The sequence below is a fragment of the Podarcis melisellensis genome, assembly GCF_964234715.1.
Source record: "Podarcis melisellensis genome assembly, chromosome: 16".
Taxonomy (NCBI): Eukaryota; Metazoa; Chordata; class Lepidosauria; order Squamata; family Lacertidae; genus Podarcis; species Podarcis melisellensis.
This window is the reverse complement of record NC_138533.1, coordinates 38,907,519-38,929,710: the sequence shown is the minus strand read 5'-3', so window position 1 is coordinate 38,929,710 and position 22,192 is coordinate 38,907,519. Positions and strand designations below refer to the sequence as shown.

The window sequence follows — 22,192 nt, the reverse complement described above, 5'->3', positions numbered from 1 at the left end:
AGCAAACTAAGAGGGACTCCAAAGTTTGCAGAAGTAGAAAAAACCCACACCTAAGGGCAACTCCCTCTGAAACAGTCCAATGAAGACTGAACATGTTCAGTAGCCACAGTACCAGTTGGTGAGGGGTGGGAGAAAGAAAGAAAAGGGTAGGGAGAGTAGAATGGAATGTCTTGAAGGAAAACACAACTAGTTGGAACACTGAACCATTGTATGCTTTTATAATTTTAATGTGCACTGCTTAGAGATTTCAGAAATAAGTAATATATAAATCTTAAATATTGTTTTTAAAAAACAATATTTGGAACAATTTCCTGAATAGCCCCTAGAGAAGCAGGAAACACTGTTTGCTTCATGTTCATGTGAACATGACCTTCAAGGACTGCTTCAAGCCATTTTCTTCACAAAGAAAAGGTGTGTACATGGTAGCATACAGAGTGCACTGCAGATTTTTGTTTTTACTTTAAATCCATTATCAAGCAGCAGAAACAAATAACATCAAATCACATTTCACACCTTATTACGTAAATACTGTTCCTACATGGAGAGTGAATTTATCTACCTGAAACCTAGACTCTCTGCACCACACCAATGACTGTACAAGGCCTAGAATCAGCAAAAACAGACAGGCTTACCAGGAAGATAATCTTCAAATTTGGAAGCTGGGCTTTTGAATAAATTGGTGGATTCTATTAACAAAAGCTTATTAGACATGTCTTCAGCATTCTTGTGAATTTGATGGACAAGTGACTCAAACTTCCCAATGGACTGGGTACATCGCACAATATAGTCACCAATACCTTTGAAACAAAAGGGAGTCCAGATCATTATTGTGTCTATAGTCCACACCCAGTATGCAGGTATGTATGTATTATTTATTAGTTTATATACTGCTTACAAGGGACGCGGGTGGCGCCGTGTGTAAAACCTCAGTGCCTAGGACTTGCCGAGCGCATGATTGGCGGTTCGAATCCTCACGGTGGGGTGAGCTCCCATCTTTTGGTCCCAGCTCTTGCCCACCTAGCAGTTCGAAAGCACCCCTAAGTGCAAGTAGATAAATAGGTACCGCTTTATAGCGCGAAGGTAAACGGCGTTTCTGTGTGCTGCGCTGGTGCCGGCTCGCCAGAGCAGCTTCGTCACGCTGGCCACGTGACCCGGAGGTATCTCCGGACAGCGCTGGCCCCCGGCCTCTTAAGTGAGATGGGCGCACAACCCTAGAGTCGGACACGGCTGGCCCATACGGGCAGGGGTACCTTTACCTTATACTGCTTATATGCCAACATGGCTTCTAAGCTGTTTACAACTATAAAATCAATACATAATTAAAATACATGATACCATATCCATTGGGCATTAAAACATCCTTAGTTAAATTATGTGATACAACATTTAAAAGACAGGTTGAACAATAGAATCAGAAGTTTAGTCCAGGAGAATGCTTGCCTAAGCAAGTGTGTCTTCAGGAGCCTTATGTATGCACTGCATTCAAAATATGTCTCTCATGGCTTTCCATTAGCAAGTCCTCAAGGATGTCAACAAAAAACAGCAGAAAAATCCAAAATATTGTATCAGTGATAGCAATCCAATACATTTGACTGAAACTAATCGAAGCAAGGACTGAAAAACACACACATAATATCTCAAATGCTGGAGTGAACGAAACCATTCTGAGACCTACACTAAGACAGAGCTTTCCAAACCTTTCATGTTGGTGACACACTTTTTAGACAAGCTTCATTTCACAGTGCAGTAATTTAGTTTTACTAGCAAACTGGAGGTTAACTAACTCCTTTCCAGCCCTGGGAGGAGTACGGGGAGCATTCGCACGACACACCTACATACTGCAGCTGACACACTAACATGTTGCGACACACAGTTTGGAAAGCTCTGCTCTAAGATATAGCAAAGTTGGCACCAGTATAATTAGTTCTTCGGAGGGACAGCTACAAATTACAAGTAAGGAGATTCTCACTAAACATACAGTGGTGCCCCGCAAGACGAATGCCTCGCAAAAAGAAAATCGCGCAAGACGAAAGGGTTTTTCGGTTTTTGCGTCACTTCGCTAGACGAATTTCCCTATGGGCTTGCTTGTTTGTTTCCTTTTTCTTAAAGCCGCTAAGCCGTTAATAGCCGCTAAGCCGCTAGTAGCCGCTAAGCCGCTAATAGCCGTGCTTCGCAAGACGAAAAAACCACAAGACGAAGAGACTCGCAGAACGGATTAATTTCGTCTTGCGAGGCACCACCGTATGGAAAAACTTTCTGACAGTAAGAGCTGTTTGACAGTGAAACAGTCTCCTTGGGAAGGCTGTGGACTCTCCTTCCTTGGAGGTTTTTAAGCAGAGGTTGGATGGCCATCTGTCACGGATGCTTTAGCTGAGAGTCCTGCATTGCAGGGAGTTGTACTAGATGACCCTTGGGTCTCTACCATTCTATGATTCTATGGACTTCTACTCCCATCATCCCAGACCACTGGCCAAGATGGCTGGGACTGAGGAGAGCTGGGAGTCCAATAGCATCAGGAGGGCCACTATATCCATTCTTTTTTAAGAAGAACTAAAAATGTGTTATTGTTTCTTTAATTACTATACAACAAGGTACAGCTTATACCCATGAACCTTACTTGGATACCTATTTGGACATACATACAGCCTTTATTCATTTATATGTTTAACTCAGCATTGTTGGAATGATTTTATTGTTAATGGCAGCTGATGGTACTTCTTTTTTCCTCTGTTATATTTAAAAAGAAAAGAAAAAAGAATAATTACTGTACAGTGGTGCCTCGCAAGACGAAAAGAATCCATTCCGCGAGTCTCTTGGTCTTGCGGTTTTTTCATCTTGCGAAGCAAGCCCATTAGCGGCTTAGCGGATTAGCGCTATTAGCGGCTTAGCGGATCAGCTGATAAGTGGCTCAGCGGATCAGCTGATAAGCGGCTTAGCGGATCAGCTGATAAGCGGCTTAGCGGATCAGCTGATAAGCGGCTTAGCGGATCAGCTGATAAGCAGCTTAGCGGCTTGGCGGATCAGCTGTTAAGCGGCTTAGCGGATCAGCTGATAAGCGGCTTAGCGGATCAGCTGTTAAGCGGCTTAGCGGATCAGCTGATAAGCAGCTTAGCGGATCAGCTGTTAAGCGGCTTAGCGGATCAGCGGATCAGCTGATAAGCAGCTTAGTGGCTTGGGAAAAAGGGGGGGGAACCCCGCAGGAACTCGCAAGACATTTTCGTCTTGTGAAGCAAGGCCGTAGGAAATTCGTTTTGTGAAGCACCTCCAAAACGGAAAACCCTTTCGTCTAGTGGGTTTTCCGTCTTGCGAGGCATTCGTCTTGCGGGGCACCACTGTATATCTCAGATAAAACCCAAGTGTTAGGTGGTTCTCTTTATAGGATGGAATGACAAAAGGAAAAAGACGTCAAGTTCTAGCAAATTTTAACTGATAATGATTGCCTTAAAGTTGTTTTACAAGGGAAAATGTATTACCTAATGAGTTCCAGTTGAGCCTCTTGTAACCAGATCTGAAAACTCGCCAAAGTTCTTGTATCTGTTCATCCAGAAGCTGGGTCTCTGCTTCATTCAGTGTTCCTATTAATGCGTGATAGCGATCCAACATCTGTTTTATGCCATCAGTGTATCTAAAGAAAGAGGCACAAGGAAACTGTTAAGAACTGCTTCATTCAGGCATCACCTCATCTTAAGATACTTGAAAATGACACATTTGAGTGGTTACAGGTCTGCCAATTTCACATCAGTTTGTCTCCAAAAGACAGATTTCTACATGCTTTGAAAAATCAGCATGCATCAAAGTGTCTAAAAATGGGTAACATCTGAAAGAACAGTCTTAAAGCCATCAAAATAAGGCTAATGTCAGCTCCCAGTGACTCTGCTGTAGATATTGCCTTTTTGGATATAGGGCAGTAGGAGTCTGCCTCAGGAACCCTGAACACCTTACGCAATGGTCAGTCCGAAAAAGCATCCCATGGATCATACAAAGACTGAGAACTTTTGTTGCTGAGACCAGAAAGACAGGAACAAAGGAAGCAGGAGAGCTCAAAGGTGCAACAGAAACAATGCATTCAGGTCCAAAGCATTTTTGAAGCATACGGCTTTTCTTCAGGGACAAATTGAATACATATCCTATCGGAGAGCATACAAGTTTGATTAAGTTGCTCCTACCAAGGATCATACAATCCAAATTATACTGGGTCTTAGAACATTGTTTCTAGTGAACTTTTAAGGTTTTTTTCTTTTTTCCCAAGCTGGTGCTTTCCCTCCGTCCTCAAGGAAAAAAACCTATAGTTCCATTGCTTCTCTGGATGCCCCTTGCTCCCATTTAAGTTCCAAGCAGAGAAGGCAGAGGGGCTCAGCCAGCAATACCAGTGGACCAGGTTCCAAGCCAGAGCTCTGTCTTTAAATTCTAAGCGGCTCTCAGCAAAGGTACTTAACAGGCCTGTGTTGCTATTTAAGTACTCAGATCAACAACATTCATCTTCCTTGGGAGTTTGCAGTGTGAGCTGTCCCAGGTCCTGCACACCCTGACCCAGCCTTAGCTTCCTAGAACCTTAATACCAGCGAAACACTGCTTGACTTTCTCTTTTCCCGACTGGATTCAACACTCTGTGGGCTCACAGCTTCATCACACCAGGGCCCTCCCAGAAAGGCACACAAAGGGCCAAAGAACTGATTGTACCCCTCCCCATCTCCTTCAGAGTGAAATAACAGTCCGTGTGTTGCAAAAAAATGCTACAAAATGTCATGGGAAAGGAACACTGGATTTACCATGAAGACTTATTCTGATCAATGAAGTGTGTTTTGGTGTTAGCTGCTCCTTCCACTTCTTCCAGTAGGCAGGTCCATGCAAATTAATAATATATCCCTTTAATGGGAGGACAACCCCCATCCCAAGATCTGGGACAAATGTAATCAAAAAGAGGAATCTTCAAATTGTTCACCAAACTACCAAGAAAGCCCTGTGGAATACCCTCTCATCAAATGTCCAAGAGATAAACTACTATATGACTTCCAGAAGAAATGTGAAGGCACTCCTGTATCAGGAAGTTTTTAATGTTTGATGTTTCATTATGTTTTTTATACTCTGTTGGAATCTCCCCAAAGTAGCTGGAGCAACCCATTCATATGTGCATCATCATCATCATCATTCCATGTGCAGTGTATGCTACCTGACCAAGTTCTACTCAGTTATAAGCAGGCCCTCATTTTCATAAGTGGCCTTGGAAGCTACCTTGCCCCTTGAAAATTCTCAGTGACTCTTAAGGACATTACATTGTGTGCAGTACTTAGCCATCTTTTCCCTTCTGGTGACAGTTGGGAGCAGCTATTATTACTTCTTCAACAGGGCAAGCCCAATATATTTTGCTGCCTGAGTTGAAGGATATGATGGTGCCCCACACTGAGTGATGACCTTATCCCTTCTATATCCCACAGGTCTCTCTCCTTCCAGTTGGAAAGATACCAGAAGCCTGCTCCACAGTAATTTGGAGCAGGGCTTTCAGTGTGGCTGCCCCTATTCTGTAGGTTAGCGTTCCTGCCAATTCACAATCTGCACTTTCTAGAAACAGTTGAATATTTTTTTTTTGTTCCATGAGCTTTCTCAGCTGGACGGAAAATGTCATGGGTGTCAACTTTGTTTTGTTTTTAAATTTGCGTTCTGGTTTTTCCTCATGCCATTTTTAGACTTCTTTTTTTAAATTATAGTTTGTACATTGCCTTGGAACTTAATTGGAAGGTGATTGATAAATACGAACAATAACAAATAATGCATACACATATCCCTCTCAGAACCAGCTGCCCAAGGCAGAGGCCCACTCTGCCTAGTACTAGGGCCAGTCCTGCCCTTTGAACAACAGTTGAAAGCATCAAAGAGGTGAATCTCTGCCTTTCCTGTCAAGACCAACCTGCTACTGAGCTGAGCAAGCAGCAAGCCAAAAACACAAAGATGGAGGAAATCTCCTCTCTAAGCCTGTGAGCACTGAGCAGGCAGGACCAGAACTGAAAGGGCTTTCCACCAATTGAAGCAACAAAGTCTACCGATTTGCTTGACTCTACCAGAGGAAACAGGAGGAATGATTTGCAACAGAATGCTCTCCACCAATGAAGGAGAACCAACAGCTTCACCCTTGCCATGTACTCTGACAAGAGCAGATTCACATGATATCCTTACCTAAGCAATTTGTCCTCCTGAAGGGCCACATTCCTGGCTATTTCAGGCACTGGAAATCCAAGTTGTTCCATATATTTTGTTTCATTGATTATCTCTCGAAGCTTGGGAGAAAAGTTAACTGTGAAACGAGTAGTTTTCTCTCCAGTGTCCATCTCTTCAGTACGTGGACTCTACATCCCAGAAGATCAACCACCACGGAAAGGAGGACAATGTGTCAAAACATAAACCAAAAGGGGAAAGAAATGTTGCCAAATAGAAACAGAAATTTATTAAACTGAAAATTATTATGCAAGTTCCTTATCTTCCCAAGGATATGCAAAGGGCTGGAACAAGAAAAAAAATTATAGCCACCTGCTCACGGGTCTCTGGATTAGCCTGAATAATAGCTCCAGAAGGATGAACTTTAGCAAGGAGGGTTTTTTTCAATAGAATTGGGAGCTTATCTTCTGTGTTATCTCTCCACTGGTCATATTTCAAATCTTCATATTCTTTCATTCTCTTTGCCACTTCAAGGTATTTTTGTTTCACCTAAAATACCCCAGGTCAGACATGAGAGCTTTTACTTTCTGCAGTTCATCTTTTCATTTTTATTCATTGAACATTCTTCTGTCTTGCTCTACATCCCAAAGCAAATCCCAGAGCAGCTTACAGAACAATATTGAAAAATGAAAACAAGAATGTTATTCAGCAACTTCCCATTCCAAAACAATGTACTTTGAACTTCCCAGTTCACTGAAATGGTGTTTCTGATATATACTAATGTGCATTATTATTCACTAGTAACAAAACTCCAGCCCACCTCCTTTCCACGCTCACTAGCCAGCAGCTCCTCTACTTCTTGGAATCGAACAATGGTGTGCTTTATACGGTAGAAAAGAGTTCGTGCCCAGTAAATTGCTCCTGCCACTGGAGGGTGGTTTTTGCATAAAGGTGGGTTGGAAAGGTTACTGACGAATATGTTGTTAACTATCTCAACCTGTGAATTAAAAAAAATATATTTATCATCTTACTAGGCAAAATTCTTTGTTTCATCATTAGCAACATCTAAAGATGCTACAGGTCAGATTTCAGTAGGGTCAGGCTTCAGGCAGCCAAGATCCAGGAAGTGAGGGAGTCACCTCATAATCCAAATGGGGTCAGAAGTAGCTGCATGTCCAAAACAGGTTGGGACAAGTCCCAGGACATCAAACAAAGATCAGGGGGGCCAAAGTCAGGTGAGTAGACAAAGCTAGGCAGGGAGCAAGATCCAAGCTAGCAGTTAGGGAAAGGGAACCAGAACCTAGTGTCCTCAACCTAGAGGCTAGTTGCTCAGACTGAAGTGCAAGCACTGAGGCTTTAGACTAGCTAGAACTGCAGTTTGGAGGGTACCTACAGAGCCTAGAGCTCACTGCCCAGTTTTCAGTGGTAGCTGAGCACTGGTGGGGCAGGAGTTAAGGTGGCAGAGTCTAACTACTGGATATGTTTGTTTCAGACACCCTCCCAGTACCTTACAATATATAACCTAGGCCCAAGGGATTTCAAAATTCTGTTAATAGAACTGACCATTTCCCATACACTATCTATATAAAAGCCCACATTTTTTGAGGCTTTTTAAGCTCTGAGAAAGATCTGGGGGGAATCACCATCTTCAGAAGTTTTTGTGCCATGCTGTTGCTGCAGAGGAACTGTCTTGTCCCAAAATGCAACCCCTCAATTACTCTTAGTAGAGAAACAAGACTCCCCCTCCCCGACAGAGTCCCAGAGCATTTTGATAGGTGTGTGTAGTTGCCTGAGTGTCTCAGTGCCTATTTGAATTGTGCCTATGTCATCTATATCAACAAGAGATACCACTCACTCATAGGCTCTTATTACCAGTTTTTAAGAAGTGCTTTAATGTGATTTTTAAACAAACAAACAAAGGGTGACTACTTCCCTGTGAGCAAAGAAATCCAGGAAAGTCACCCCTGTTGTTAATTATTATGGTATCAAGACCAGTCTCACCACTGGGGGAGTCCTTAAGATTGATGCAGCTATGAGAAAGGAGGCCTCAACATCCGTGGATGTTGATGCGAAGCAGCTTGGGTGGGGCTCTGTTGTTTCCCAGCTTACGCGGTCTTACCCGGGGAGAGAGGTGCTACTCCTTAACATGCAAGGCAGGATAGGGAATAAGAAGGGAGTCATCAGTCTCAGCAGCTCCTGCATAAAACTTTGAGGTGAGATGCTATTTCACAAAGGGCACCAAAAGATCTAAGGAGTCATGGCTGGAAAGGAACAGCAAATACCTCTTTGCAATACTGTGCCAAAATGTCATTGAATTTCATCATCATCTGCTTATTAATGGCCTCTCGAGAGCGGATGTGTTTGAAGTTTAAGAGCATGTCAAAAGCAGCTTCTGCTGAACGAAGAGTCTTAAAAGAATCATCAATGAAGCTCTTTGCTTCTTTTTCTATATCCTAAAAATTAAGAAAGGGAAGTTAACAAGGGGGGCATTCTCATTTATCAATGGCAGGCATGGCAGGCAGTCCTAACGCAATAAAATAACCGCTCAGGTTTCCAAACGCCATACTAAATGCAAACTGCCCTTTCACAGATCACTTCATAGAAGGACCGAAGGGGCTTGTAGGTCAAATTCTTATTGTTCAGGAGTTCTAGCAGGGAGACAAGAAGTTCTAGTGAGTAGCTAGAAAAATACAAATCAAAGCTTCTGCTCCTTACCAAAACTTCCATTTTAAATTCCTCCATAACTATCTTCCATTGAGTTGCACATCTGATGTTGAAAGGCTCAAAGGTCAGAACCTCCATAGGACTGACAAGACCGTCAACTCGTCGCAAGACTTCATCAATGCGCTTTGGATCCCCAGTGACAGCTTTCAGTTCAGGACCAAAGATGTTGTAAAACTCTTCCATAACCTATCAGGGTACAAAAAAAGCTGATGTGTAGACAGATATAATTTCTAGTGGCTTTCAATTTGTGCTTTATTTCTTTTTTTAAAATAAATTTTTATTGAATTTTCACATTTTATAAAGACACACACACAAAACAATACAAAAGACACACATATATAGTTTCATATCCTTACTTTCCTAACCCTCTTTCCCTGACTTCCCCCCACCCCCCCATACATCCCAATTTCCGTATTTAATTCAGCAAGTTCTTATCCCTCTCCTTAACCTATTCTTGTTATGTTTAAACTTAGTTCTTTTTGTTAGGCCAAATTTTGTTTGTCCCATTCTCTTATATACATTAGATCCTTTTTCTAAAATCGACCTAGGTTCTTATACCATAAATTTCCCCTTTTTTATATTAAAATATAAATCAAAATAACAAAACACAAAAGTCATAAATTTTTTAGATTCTGCTTTCCCCCTCCCTCCCTGCCCCGGTTTCTGTCCCTTCCCAAATAAATGTCCACCCATACAACTCCCAGCCCGGATTCCTCACATCAGAGGCCTTCAAGTCTCTGTCAGTCTCTCTCTGTCTATTTTGTTGGTAGTCCTTTTTGTTGGTCTTCAGGTCTCGAGGGATATCTGTCACAGTCACATCATCTTCTCTCACTCCAAACCTAATTGAATAAACTTGCTGCCAAAGTTCTGCCAAAGATCCCCCATATTCAAAGTCAGAAAAGTCAGAAAAGAGGAGGAAGTCCCAGTTGTGTTTCTTTGCTCTTTTAACTTCCAATGTTCCATAGTATCCAGAGACTTCCTCCTTTGCTTTTCTCATCTTTCTCATCTTTCCATAATTTGTAATCCAAAAGACTTCTTCTTTGTTTCCTGACCACGTAGATTTCTGCTTGATATTTTCTGTCTGTACTTTTTCCCCTCCTTCCTCCTTTTCCACCAACTCCAAAGATGTCTTTTCTGATTCAACTGCAGAATCTTTCACAGTCAAATCCTTTGTTCCATCAGCAGGATTGCTTGTTTTAGGAATCAAGGTCGTAAGTTGTTTGTCCATAGCCATAGCCTGCTCTTGCAAGATTCCCACGAGAAAAAAGGCTCTTTCTATTTCTGCCAGTAATTTTCCTTCTGCAGCCATTGTAATGTCACTAGTTCCCCCTAGGGGGATTCCAGTTACTCAGAGTTCTTTACCAACAGTCTTTTACTTTGTTATTTACTTTGTTTCCAACCACTTCTAGTTAAATATAACACCTTTAGTTCAGAGAGATATAAAGTAATACAATTCTTATCTTTGTCCATCCGTTTGACAGCTCATTTGACAGCTGTCAAACTCCTGTTCTTTTACGCTAGGTTCATACGCGGGACGCTCCCGGATCTGGGGGGGGGGTACACAAAAGTTTCCAAAAGTCCTCTCTTCCCTCCAGCATAAAAAGAAAACTTATTCTTTCAAATTCATGGAATGTCTTATCAATCTCAAAAGACACAAAGTTTTTTCGATCTTAGTTCTTCACTCCTTGCTTCAGATTATCTGTATGTAGGGGAGGGTGCGGACTTCCCTTTAGCACATCCCCCCGGTCGTTCCAAATTAAGGGTATAAGTTTTTAAAATCCGAATTTCCTTCTACTCACGGGGTATTTGTTTCCAGTCCAAATATCGGGAAGAAAGTTGACGCTCTCCGGCAATGGCTTGCGGCTTCACTCCACTGAAGTAGCGGTCTACTCCCAGCACCACGCCGCTCCTCATACCCTCTCCGTAGCCTTTAAAAAGGCTCTTCGATTGTCGAGGAGGGCGCTTGAGGTGCCCACTGAGTCACCAAGTCCACAGGTATCAGCACCTGTGGTTTCTAAGGGTCCCCGCGTTGCCGGCGCGGCAAGAGCCGTCTTCAGCGGAGCCGATTCCCTCCGGAGCTCGGAGGGAATCCGCCATTAACCGATCGCGTCAACCCGGAAGTCCTCCAATTTGTGCTTTATTTCTCCCAGAAAGGAAGATGGGAACTGAGCTAGTCTGAGAAGCCAGACAAGAAACCCAGAGAGTTTCTGCTTAAGGATCGGCCATCAAGCAGCTGACAAAAACTGTCTGAGTGCTGTGAAATTGTCACTTGAAGTAACTAAGAAGTTGTTTCAGCAGCAAGACAAATGATCCTGAAGCACAGGCACAGGTCTAGCTAGGTCTATACACAATGCAGAAAGTGGTGACTGAATGAATGGTATCAACTCAGCCATCAGGTAAGGGATAGCACTCTCCCAAGCAAAGAAAAAAACTTACTGCAAACAGAAACCAGCCTATCCTTTTTGCCTGCTGGGCTCCTTTTCTGCTTCTATGGAGGGTTTTTTTGTTTGTGTGTGCATGATTTTTTTTTAAAAAAAAAAATTGCATCCTTACAAACTGTATGAAATGTTTTTATTGATTTTTTTAAAACTATGTAATGAAGAAAAGGAGAAGAAGGGGATGAGATACAAGGGAAAAGAAGGTGGGAGAGGAATGCACAAGTATATTTATGACAACAAAAAGGAAGTACGGATTAGATAATAACAAATGCATTTCATTTAACAAAATTTATATACCTTTTGATTGTAATAAAACCTGTAAAGTGATTCACTCTTTTAAAAAAAAAGAAGATAATTAAAATAAACAGTAAGCTAAAAAGGGATTAAAACATATGTCAACACTCTACATTTCTGGGTTGGCTTGCCAGCACACAAAGATGTATTAAGCAGGCACCGAAAGGAGTATGGCAAAAGAGCCTGCTGCATGTCAACAGGCAGGGAGTTCCAAAGTGTAGGGGCTGCCACACTAATAGATCAATTTATTGCAAGTAGAGAATGAGTATTATGTAGCACCTGTAATTGTAGCAATTCTGCAGACCAAAGCAAGTACATGGACATATGTAGGGCAATACAAGAGAGTATATTGCAGCCATTCCAGAGGCCAGCAAAGTTGTGGCCCAATAAAACATGTTTCAAGAGAGAAGCCAATATTGGACAGTGAAATGAATGGAAGCCAGTGTTCAGATGTTTGGGGTGGTGTTGCAGGGAGTTTCTCATGTAGGGAAATATTAAGAAATGTGATTTTCCCCCTGCAGTCTGAAGTTATTCTATCACCTGAGCCTTACAGCACCTCATTTTGCTGCAGATGGAGTCCAGACTCCAGCCATCAGTTTTGGCCAATTTATTCATTTATTTTATTAAATTTATATCCCACTTGTAGGAACTCAGAGTGGCAAACCCATCAGTGATCTAATAAAGAACAAAACAAAAAACACCAGCTCTCCTTAATGTTTTGTTAAAGTGAAATTTTAAATTCTGAGTCCACACAAGGAGTAAGTGAATGTCATTGCTCTTGTGCAAGAAGAAGAAGAGTTTGGATTTGATATCCCGCCTTTCACTCCCTTTAAGGAGTCTCAAAGTGGCTAACATTCTCCTTTCCCTTCCTCCCCCACAACAAACACTCTGTGAGGTGAATGGGGCTAAGAGACTTCAGAGAAGTGTGACTGGCCCAAGGTCACCCAGCAGCTGCAGGTGGAGGAGCGGGGAATCAAACCCGGTCCCCCAGATTACGAGATGACCGCTCTTAACCACTACACCACACTGGCTCTCAAAAGATGTGAGGAAAGCCTGTGCGTCTTTGGAGCTCTGTGTGTGTCTTGAAACTCCAGCACACATTAGGAGACCTGAGACTGGGCTCAACAAATGATGTAAAGAAAGCCCTATTCTTCAATAATTCATGCATGTTCTTACCTGCAATATGTTATAGAGGTCTTGACAGATTATGGCCATATAATCTGTTTTTTCAAATAAACGCTTCCTGTCAAATTCCCATCTTGCATCTCTTCCTGAAGCTTCAATTTTGGCACGGATGTCAAAATAGGACTCCTTCCAAATTTCAAGGGTCCGTTTGGCTTCTATCATTTTAGTTTTTGCAAGCTGCCTGTCTTCCCTATGAGCACGGGGGGAAATTGATCCAAAATTCAAAAAGAAAAGACAGCCATATTCAACACTCAAAAGATTCAATGTATTTCTTGCCTTTCATCATAGAAACGAATAACCTTTGGACCCTGGCGCTACAAAAAATGGCATGTTGTGCTATGCAGTGGGTGTAACTCTAAACAATGGTCTAGTGATGAGGCAGGTAAGTGATGAAAAAGCAGATTTAAACTGCAGCACACATTCCTGAGGATGGCTCCTGATCTGCAGGGAGTTGCACTCAACCTGGGTGAGCAAAGGAACTGGTGCAAGGTCCTGAGAACAAGACTTTAGCTTAGTTTACAGAAGGAAATGCCACATACTTGAACAAAGTCCGTAGATCCACAACCTTGCAGACCCTTGCCGAGATCTCCCAGGCAATCCTTTCCATTAGGGGGATCATCCTTTCATCCTTGTTGTAGTGCCGTGAAATAATCCACACCATTCTCAAGGCATTCATCAGTGAGGGAATTGTATCCAAGACAATGTTGAAGCCAGTGCCGTGTGTTAAATTCTGTTGAGTCAATGGCAAATATTGTAAAAAAAAAAAAAAAGTATGAAGGAATAGGACACATGTTTTTGGAACTATAAAATGAGGTACAGCCCTAAGAAATGAAAAGGAAAAGGGTAGGGAGTGCATAGTAGGGTCACTAAGGGCCCCCAACAGAAAGGCTCTACTGAATTAATTAAACATATCCAAGATGGTACCTGATCAGGAACACTACTCGGGGGAAAGGAAGTCTCCTTATTTCATCTCCTAAAGGATTTGAGCAGCTGCTTGGCTGCACCATTCTGACTGTCTAATGCTGTTGTCACTATATACAAACTCTGTCCAGAAAGTGACACAGGCTATTCCAATACATAAAAGGGGGGGGGGAGTTGTTGGTACCCTTAATTGCATCTCCAGGTTGTTGTTTTTTTAGAGGTGATACATGAGATGGTTTGCAAGCAAATGGCCCTAGATTCAGTTCCTGGTAGCACCAATGATTTAAGACAAAGGCCCTTTGCTACAAGAAGCAGCTGCTATTGCTCCTAGATGATAATAGAGTGTTGTTGGCTGTGTTTGTACTCTGCAATAAGCCATTACCCCTAGCTTACTGTGCAGTCCCTCTTTGCTCCTCCATGAATATGCAGAGGCAGCAAACAATGAACCATAGCTTAGCATTACATCCAAACCAGGAATTGTGGTTTGCTTTGCTTAAACAAAGCACGACTAGTAAGCCAAGAATAAACCTTGGTGTGCCGCCATAGCTTGTTTGGAGGGAGCCAAACCACAATCCCTGGTTGGCTCATAACACCAAGCTAGAGGAATGTGACTTCTTTCCTCTCATTGCTAGCAGACAGGAGCAAAGTGGGCATGTATGGCAAAGTATGTTTTATGGCTTACTGTTGTAGCAGGAACCCCCCCACCCCAATCATTCTGTTTGTATAGACTACACACTCACACATACATACGCCACATTTCTGTTATAAATTCATAGAAAAATCAACCATACATCGGATTTGCACTGTTCCATTTTATTTTACTCCATATGACAGGAACTAACAAAGGGGGGTGACTTGGTCCTGGTCAGCCATGGTCCCTTCACTGTCTCAGCACATACACAGGAGCCCTGCCCATGCCAACCCTGATGATCCCAGACAGAAGACAATCAAGATCACAAAGAACTTGCATATGGGAGTGGATTCAACATGGACTGAAACAAAGGACACTGATCAGATCTTCCCTCAGGGGGCAGGAAACTGCAAAACCCCCTTTGTCTCCTGGAAGTTCCTGGAAGTGACTCAGGGGGAGGGGGAAGGGAGGAACCAGCCAGGTGACAAGACACTCATGTTACCACCACAACTCCTCCCCCAACCCCTCCTTTCTGTAATGTATGCATGATGTTTCTGGGGGTGGGCTTGATCTAGAGGGGGGGAATTTCAAAAGTTTTTATAAGACCTTGCACACTATTCTTCTGGGTCTTTTCCTCTCTCCTGCAAGTGAGGGGAACACCCTGTTGCAACAGTTCAATAAAGGCCAAGCCTACAGGCTGCTGTTTTGCTCCAAGTTATCCTGGTTGGTGTCTTTTTTTGTCCAAGGGAGCCCTCGGATTTTTCCTGCAACACTGTGATGTACAAATGAGTCATCATGAGGTGTTAAAAAATTATGAACTCTGTATTCAAAACCTTTGGACATTGTTGGACAGTGCCCTGCTGCTACTGAATGCTACATATACAGCTGATAAAAACCTACCTTTAGGTGTCGTTCAAGAGTAGAAAGGAACCTCACATTATCAACTGCCTCCACATGGTGCTTGCAGAGCTCATTTATGACTATCTGCAAGCTATCCACAATTGCTATGTTAGCTGCCGTGAGCACTTCCAAGACCTTTTTGACTAAGGGCAGTTTGAGCTGCTGAGTGAGGGCACTCAACGTAGCATTTCTCTCTCGCCACAGGTCAATCTCAGCTAGTGGGCCATTCCCCTGTGGATGAAAGGAACTAAGATGAGACCAGGTACTTTGGAATAAAGGCAGACACATCACACAAACTCTGATCAGTAAGCCTGCAGGGTGTTTTTCCCATGGATCCATATACTGCAACATTTTTGTGTCCAGCCGGTAACACACAGGGAAGCAAGCTGTATAGTAAAACAACTACAACAGGGCGGACCAACCTCTCAAAACAAATGATCCACAAAATTCCTTTGACACAGTACCTGGGGGCCACACACAAAATTAAATTTCCTTATCGTGAATTAAAATGTTTGCAATATAGTTAATATTATTGAATATACACAATTAATGTATTTAATTAAATATTAATATTTAAATACAAATTAATATATTGAATTAAATACACAATTTAATATATTTATTGATTACACAGATTTAATACAAAACAGACGCATGCGCTTTTGTTAACAACACTGGCATCAATGAGATGTTTGAGCTAGAGAATTCTTCACAAGTTGATCAATGCCTTGATGTTAATTGTTAACATCCACAGGCAACTCTCAAGTGAATTGTCTGCTAAATTGTTTCAAGTTTTGGACTTTATGAAGTTCATGTTTGAAAATGCTTGTTCACACACACACACCCAAAGTGCAAACTTCTCTGTATTGCAAAAAAGAAAGCGAAGTATTCCATACTGAAACATACACAGATATCTACCCACTCCACACTTCTTCTCTGCACTGTTTGCTCCCTGGGGGGCTCTGGTGCTCTGGAGCCCTGGGGACACAGCTATGCTCCAAGTGGACTCAAGAGCGCAGCCTGGTGGCTCCACAGAGCTCCTCCAGCAGCAGAGCAGCAGCAGCCTGCCTTAGGCCACCAGCCTGGCTATGCTGCCCTGGCAGAGGTAGAGGGTGGGGAGCTTGAGGGCCACCAAAAACAGCCTCGAGGGCCACATACAACCCAATGGGCCACGTGTCTGACCACTCTGAGCTACACAATACATACAGACATATTCACTTCTAGTCATTTCTCCTCAAAAATGGAACAAATAAAACCAGAAAATGAAGGTCATAGAGCTGGAAAAGGTATAACTATGGCTCCTCAAATTTGGAATGCCCACTGGACCACTTGATAGTATCATTTAGGTGACAGCTTTTAAGAACTGATAATATTAACTCGCTTAAAATTCTACAAGGAAGGCTTAAGCAGTATGTGGACCAAGAACTCCCAGAAGTGCAAGCTGGATTTAGAAGAGGCAGAGGAACCAGAGGCCAAATTGCAAACATGCGCTGGATTATGGAGAAAGCTAGAGAGTTCCAGAAAGACATCTACTTCTGCTTCATTGACTATGCAAAAGCCTTTGACTGTGTCGACCACGGCAAACTATGGCAAGTTCTTAAAGAAATGGGAGTGCCAGATCACCTCATCTGTCTCCTGAGAAATCTCTATGTGGGACAAGAAGCTACAGTTAGAACTGGATATGGAACAACTGATTGGTTCAAAATTGGGAAAGGAGTACGACAAGGCTGTATTTTGTCTCCCTGCTTATTTAACTTATATGCAGAATTCATCATGCGAAAGGCTGGGCTGGATGAATCCCAAGCCGGAATTAAGATTGCCGGAAGAAATATCAACAACCTCAGATATGCAGATGACACAACCTTGATGGCAGAAAGTGAGGAGGAATTAAAGAACCTTTTAATGAGGGTGAAAGAGGAGAGCGCAAAATATGGTCTGAAGCTCAACATCAAAAAAACGAAGATCAAGGCCACTGGTCCCATCACCTCCTGGCAAATAGAAGGGGAAGAAATGGAGGTAGTGAGAGATTTTACTTTCTTGGGCTCCATGATCACTGCAGATGGTGACAGCAGCCACAAAATTAAAAGACGCCTGCTTCTTGGGAGAAGGGCAATGACAGGCCTAGACAGTATCTTGAGAAGTAGAGACATCACCTTGCCAACAAAGGTTCGTATAGTTAAAGCTATGGTTTTCCCAGTAGTGATGTATGGAAGTGAAAGCTGGACCATAAAGAAGGCTGATTGCCGAAGAATTGATGCTTTTGAATTATGGTGCTGGAGGAGACTCTTGAGAGTCCCATGGACTGCAAGAAGATCAAACCTCTCCATACTGAAGGAAATCAACCCTGAGTGCTCACTGGAAGGACAGATTGTGAAGCTGAGGCTCCAGTACTTTGGCCACCTCATGAGAAGAGAAGACTCCCTGGAGAAGACCCTGATGTTGGGAAAGATGGAGGGCACAAGGAGAAGGGGGCGACAGAGGACGAGATGGTTGGATAGTGTTTTCGAGGTTACCAGCATGAGTTTGACCAAACTGCGGGAGGCAGTGGAGGACAGAGGTGCCTGGCGTGCTCTGGTCCATGGGGTCACGAAGAGGCGGACACGACTAAACGACTAAACAACAACAACAACAAATATTAACTCGAGAGCAGATTTTTATTTTTACTGTCTGTTTGGACAATTACTGCTTTGTTAGTTTATATGTGTGTTTTTATTTTTCTGTTTTTACTGTATTTTTACTTTATCTTACTACTTTGCTAGCTGTCCTAAGTTGCCAGACATAATTTGTGCAAATGAAATAGATCTGTCAATGGCCATAAACCTTGAAAAGTAAACTGAACCTCTACATTTAGAAAGGAGCTTCAGGCACTTACCATGAAAGTTCTTTGTGGTTTGGGTTGAACAAGACATCCATTAGAATGTCAGTCAGTCAATCCAGTCAGAAGGGCGGGGTATAAATGTTACTACTACTCCTACTACTAGTTAACTCCCTCCATTGCCTAATATGGCAGGGAAACAGTATGATAGGTTTTGAACCAGGTGCTGGTCCTGTGAGCGCCTCCTCTAGTTCCATCTGTTACCAAGCTGTAGATAGAAAAGTGCTGAGAAGATGTCCCCCTTAACATATCAGGACCAGAGAGAAGCAAAAGAGGGAAACCCCTCCGCTTTTGAGGAAGCCTAGCACAAGCTAGAGTGACTTAGGGCAATAAATCAGGGTGTCTTTGCATTTGCTGGAGATGCAACAGGTCCAAGAGTTTCAAAGCACTCCTAGAAGCTCTGAAACGCTATCTGTGAAATAAACATCTGGATTTACCAATTGGCAGCTCAGGAAGTCTGCAGCAATACTGACTGTGTTCTTGATGTATTTGAGGTAAAAGAAAGAAGTATAAAAAGCTGAGAAGCTGCTTGGAAGTGTTGCTGTCCTGGTTGAAAGTGGGAAAAGAGCTGGAGGAGGAACTCGTGGGATTAGCATCTGGTTAAAAATCAACCACACAGTTTCCCTGCCTTTCTATGTTAACCCATCCTCAGACACCTAAGACAGAGAAACAATAAACCTCAGAATATCAGATGCTAGGAACAGACCACAGGAGAATGGGTGTTACCATCTTGCCTGCTTGTGGGCTTCCCAGCAGACCTAACTGGCCACTGGGAAAACAGAATGCTGAAATAGATTACCTGGGGGACCTTTTTCAGAAGCTCTTCATCTGCTGAGGATATCAACATGAGCCAATTGGCTGCAAGTGTCTCCAGTGTATCAACCACATCCCGATCATTGGCAAGGTCATTCACATCACCATCTAAGCTTATGGTTGGCATTTCTAACTTAATTTCCCCTGTTGAAAGAAAACATTATTAGCTACAGTAAAAATGTCCCAATCATTAATGAAATAGACAAGAATATTCCCTAGCTTGTCGGTTTCATCAGAAAGCAGAGAAGACATGGCATTATAGATTATACTGAGAAGTCTCTTCTTGAACCTTCTAAATTTCTCCAGAGAGCAAAGAATGGAGAAAAGGTGAAGGTAATAAATTTGGGTGAAGCTAGGGTTGCCATATTTCAAACACTGAAAATCCAGACAGAAAAGTTGTTGAGCTTACGACTGAAGTATTCCAGATGTGTCTGGGAAATTCCAGGCGAATGGCAACCCTAGGTGATACTAACAAGCATTTCCTCCTACACACACTTTTGTACAAAGAAGAGATTAAAATATATAAACAGGAGAGTGAATAGGGAGAATGCACCTGTCACCATTTTTACACAAACAATGCTGGAAGATTAGAATGCAGCTGAAAATCCATCTTCCTGAATGTCCAACAGCTGGTTTTGAAACTGGATACAAACTCATTTTTGCATTTCACACATTTACACCACCCAACCACATAAGAAGCCCACATAAGATCAGACTGAGACTTACCTTCTATCTGCTGTATGGTTCTCTGAATGTGGCTTAGGAATTTCTGCATATTCATCAAGAACTCATTCCTTAGGCTATGCAAGCTGTTTAATGCTTCTGGTGATGTTTTTTTCTTCACAACAGGCTGAGCATCTTCACCTTCTGCCTTTTCTGGTTCTGGGTGAGGAATGGACTCATCCATTTCATATTGGTTATGACACATTGCAGGCAGAAAGACCTGAAAATACAAGCATGTTTTGTTTAACTGTCTTCTATTTGCTTTAATTTAAAATATAATGGCTAAATTCATTTGTAACTTTGAAACAGTTAAAAGCAAAAAGTTAGAAAGCTATTGCCTCAGGCAATCCTAGTTGCCACTGGATTCAGTTATAGCTGCTGCTATGTGTGAAAGTAATGACAATCCATCTTCTCTGGAGGAAGAGGGGACAGCTAGCCCAGCATTATTGATAGAGATCTAATACATATCAGAAGATAGTCCCACTGTGTTCAGTGGAGCTTATTTCCAGGAGAGTTTGTGCAAAAGAAGCAACTCTAAGGTGTCTTCTGAGGCTGCATGCAGTCAGTGGAAGGTCCCCCGCCCCCTCTCATAACTTCACTCCTGTAAAAGCACATATTCAGACTATGGATCCTGATTGCCCTTTCTTATTCTCTTCAGGGGAGTGGCCCACCTTTTTCTCCCTCTTCTTCAAGTGCCTGACAGGTTTATTTTTTTAAAAAATCACTTTAGGGTTTTACCCTGTTTGTCCCTCCACAGAGGCATAGCAAGATCAGGTGGTACCTGGTGTGGAATTTTTTATGTCACCCCCCCCACACACACACATTGACGGCTTGGGGTATGCTTGGGAGTTGCGGGCCGGTAGCATGCCGAATGTCACCCCCCTCAGCGATGACACCTGGGGCGTCCGCCCCCACCGCCCCCTTCCTACGCCTCTGTCTTTCCCTCTCTGTATAAAACCATTTCTTGTTGTTGATTAAAAAATGGAGCTTGGAAATTGAAACAACATTTTTCTTTGCTTAAGAGAAGCTTCCTGGAAGAAAATAGCTGTCAGGAGGGGGAGGAGTCCATAATGGGCTCTTCCTGCTTCTTCTTGCTATTTTGTCTGAGATTCAATGTGTTTCTCTCCATCATTTGTGATGGGTTGAACCAAAAACTTTTTTTCTGCAACAAAGTATGGTGAGGTCACCACTGGTCAAACACGCAACACAGACCAGTTAGCATAGAAAGCTACATGCCATCATCTGGGGGGCTTTTCTACTTTAAATGCTATGTAAACTCTGGTCTTTTTCTTTTCTTTTTTTTAATGAAGCTTAAATTATTATAAACCTTTGCCTTGGAGTCACTCAGTCTCAAACCCACTCATGACTGCTTGGGCTAATATCCAACTTACAAGTTTTGAATTACATCTAAAAATGGTAGTTCACTAAAATGAGTTGCTGATAAGGTAGTCACCAGAAATAAATTGAAATTTTGTATGAGGTTTGAAGGGAGTGTCTATAACATCGGAGCCAACTCCTAGGGGCCGAGGTCCCTTCGCCCCCCCAATAAAATATTTGAGGGGGCTGGGCCCCAAAGTTGATGGGCACTGCCATTCAAAAAGCCACATCTTGTAATCAATTGACCACATCTTGTAATCAATTATGTGGGGTAGGGCTTACGTGCCCCCCCCCATATTTTATTCATGTTGGCATCCCTGGTCTATAGCAAGCATTTCCCCCATTGCTGCCACACCACATTAATAATGTGCTATGATTGATGAATGTAGAATTATAATTGTTTATTCAGCTATTACTTCTCTTGAAACCACTACCTTTACCTCACAACTTGAGTGATTTCTATTATCACATGCATTTTCTATGATTCTGTATAAATAGTCATTAAATTCTGTAGAAAACCTGCGGACTCAAAATCACTGAGTTTGCAGCACCTCGGTCTCAGGGGTGAGGGAGCTATTTTTGAAAAAGAAATTTAAAAACAAACAAACAAAAACATTCACCAGTGCAAAAAGCTGCTTCAGCATCATGAGGGTATGGCCATTCAGTATGCCGTACTCCAGCACTTCCGGCAGGACGTCCTTCGCTTCAGTCAAGTCATTAGGTTCACTAACGGTTTCTAAGCAGTAAAAGAAGGCAAGGATTTGTTTAAAGAAATATTCTAACCCAACACTCCTGATAAGTTCAGGAAGATCATGCGCCTTCTGGGACACTACTGCATCCAAAAACAGCAGGTGAGCTTTCCTTTCTGCACACAGAAAACCAGCTAGCCTAGCCTAGATGTTTTATGCCTGGTATGCCAACTCCCCAAGGGCAGGCATATTTATTATTTATTTATTTATTTATTTAATTTATAAAGAATCATTTAAGCTGCATGTCAGCACTGCATGTCTAGTGTTATGAACTCCTCAGGATTGTTTCCAACAACTTAAAATACTGTAAAACTATTTATAGGAATGCATTCAAAGATCATATATATGCCTAGGAAAGTGTGCAGCTCTTCCGCTGGTGGTAATGAGAGCTTTTTACTCAAAGTCTAACTGC

The 22,192-nt window shown here is 42.4% G+C and overlaps 1 protein-coding gene across 1 annotated transcript in view; it reads right to left on the bottom strand.

The window, feature by feature from the left end:
* Nucleotides 1-22,192, bottom strand: part of DNAH10 (dynein axonemal heavy chain 10) — a 119,755-nt gene that overhangs the window by 87,392 nt on the left and 10,171 nt on the right. The window contains exons 5-17 of the mRNA XM_081892744.1: nucleotides 21,652-21,767; nucleotides 19,658-19,874; nucleotides 18,918-19,075; nucleotides 15,244-15,474; nucleotides 13,331-13,521; nucleotides 12,783-12,981; nucleotides 8,866-9,060; nucleotides 8,433-8,603; nucleotides 6,971-7,147; nucleotides 6,523-6,699; nucleotides 6,172-6,341; nucleotides 3,474-3,625; nucleotides 633-797 (exon numbers count right to left, since the gene is read on the bottom strand). Coding sequence (XP_081748870.1) covers nucleotides 633-797; nucleotides 3,474-3,625; nucleotides 6,172-6,341; nucleotides 6,523-6,699; nucleotides 6,971-7,147; nucleotides 8,433-8,603; nucleotides 8,866-9,060; nucleotides 12,783-12,981; nucleotides 13,331-13,521; nucleotides 15,244-15,474; nucleotides 18,918-19,075; nucleotides 19,658-19,874; nucleotides 21,652-21,767 — 2,319 coding nt within the window. The remainder of the gene's footprint in view (nucleotides 1-632; nucleotides 798-3,473; nucleotides 3,626-6,171; nucleotides 6,342-6,522; nucleotides 6,700-6,970; nucleotides 7,148-8,432; nucleotides 8,604-8,865; nucleotides 9,061-12,782; nucleotides 12,982-13,330; nucleotides 13,522-15,243; nucleotides 15,475-18,917; nucleotides 19,076-19,657; nucleotides 19,875-21,651; nucleotides 21,768-22,192) is intronic.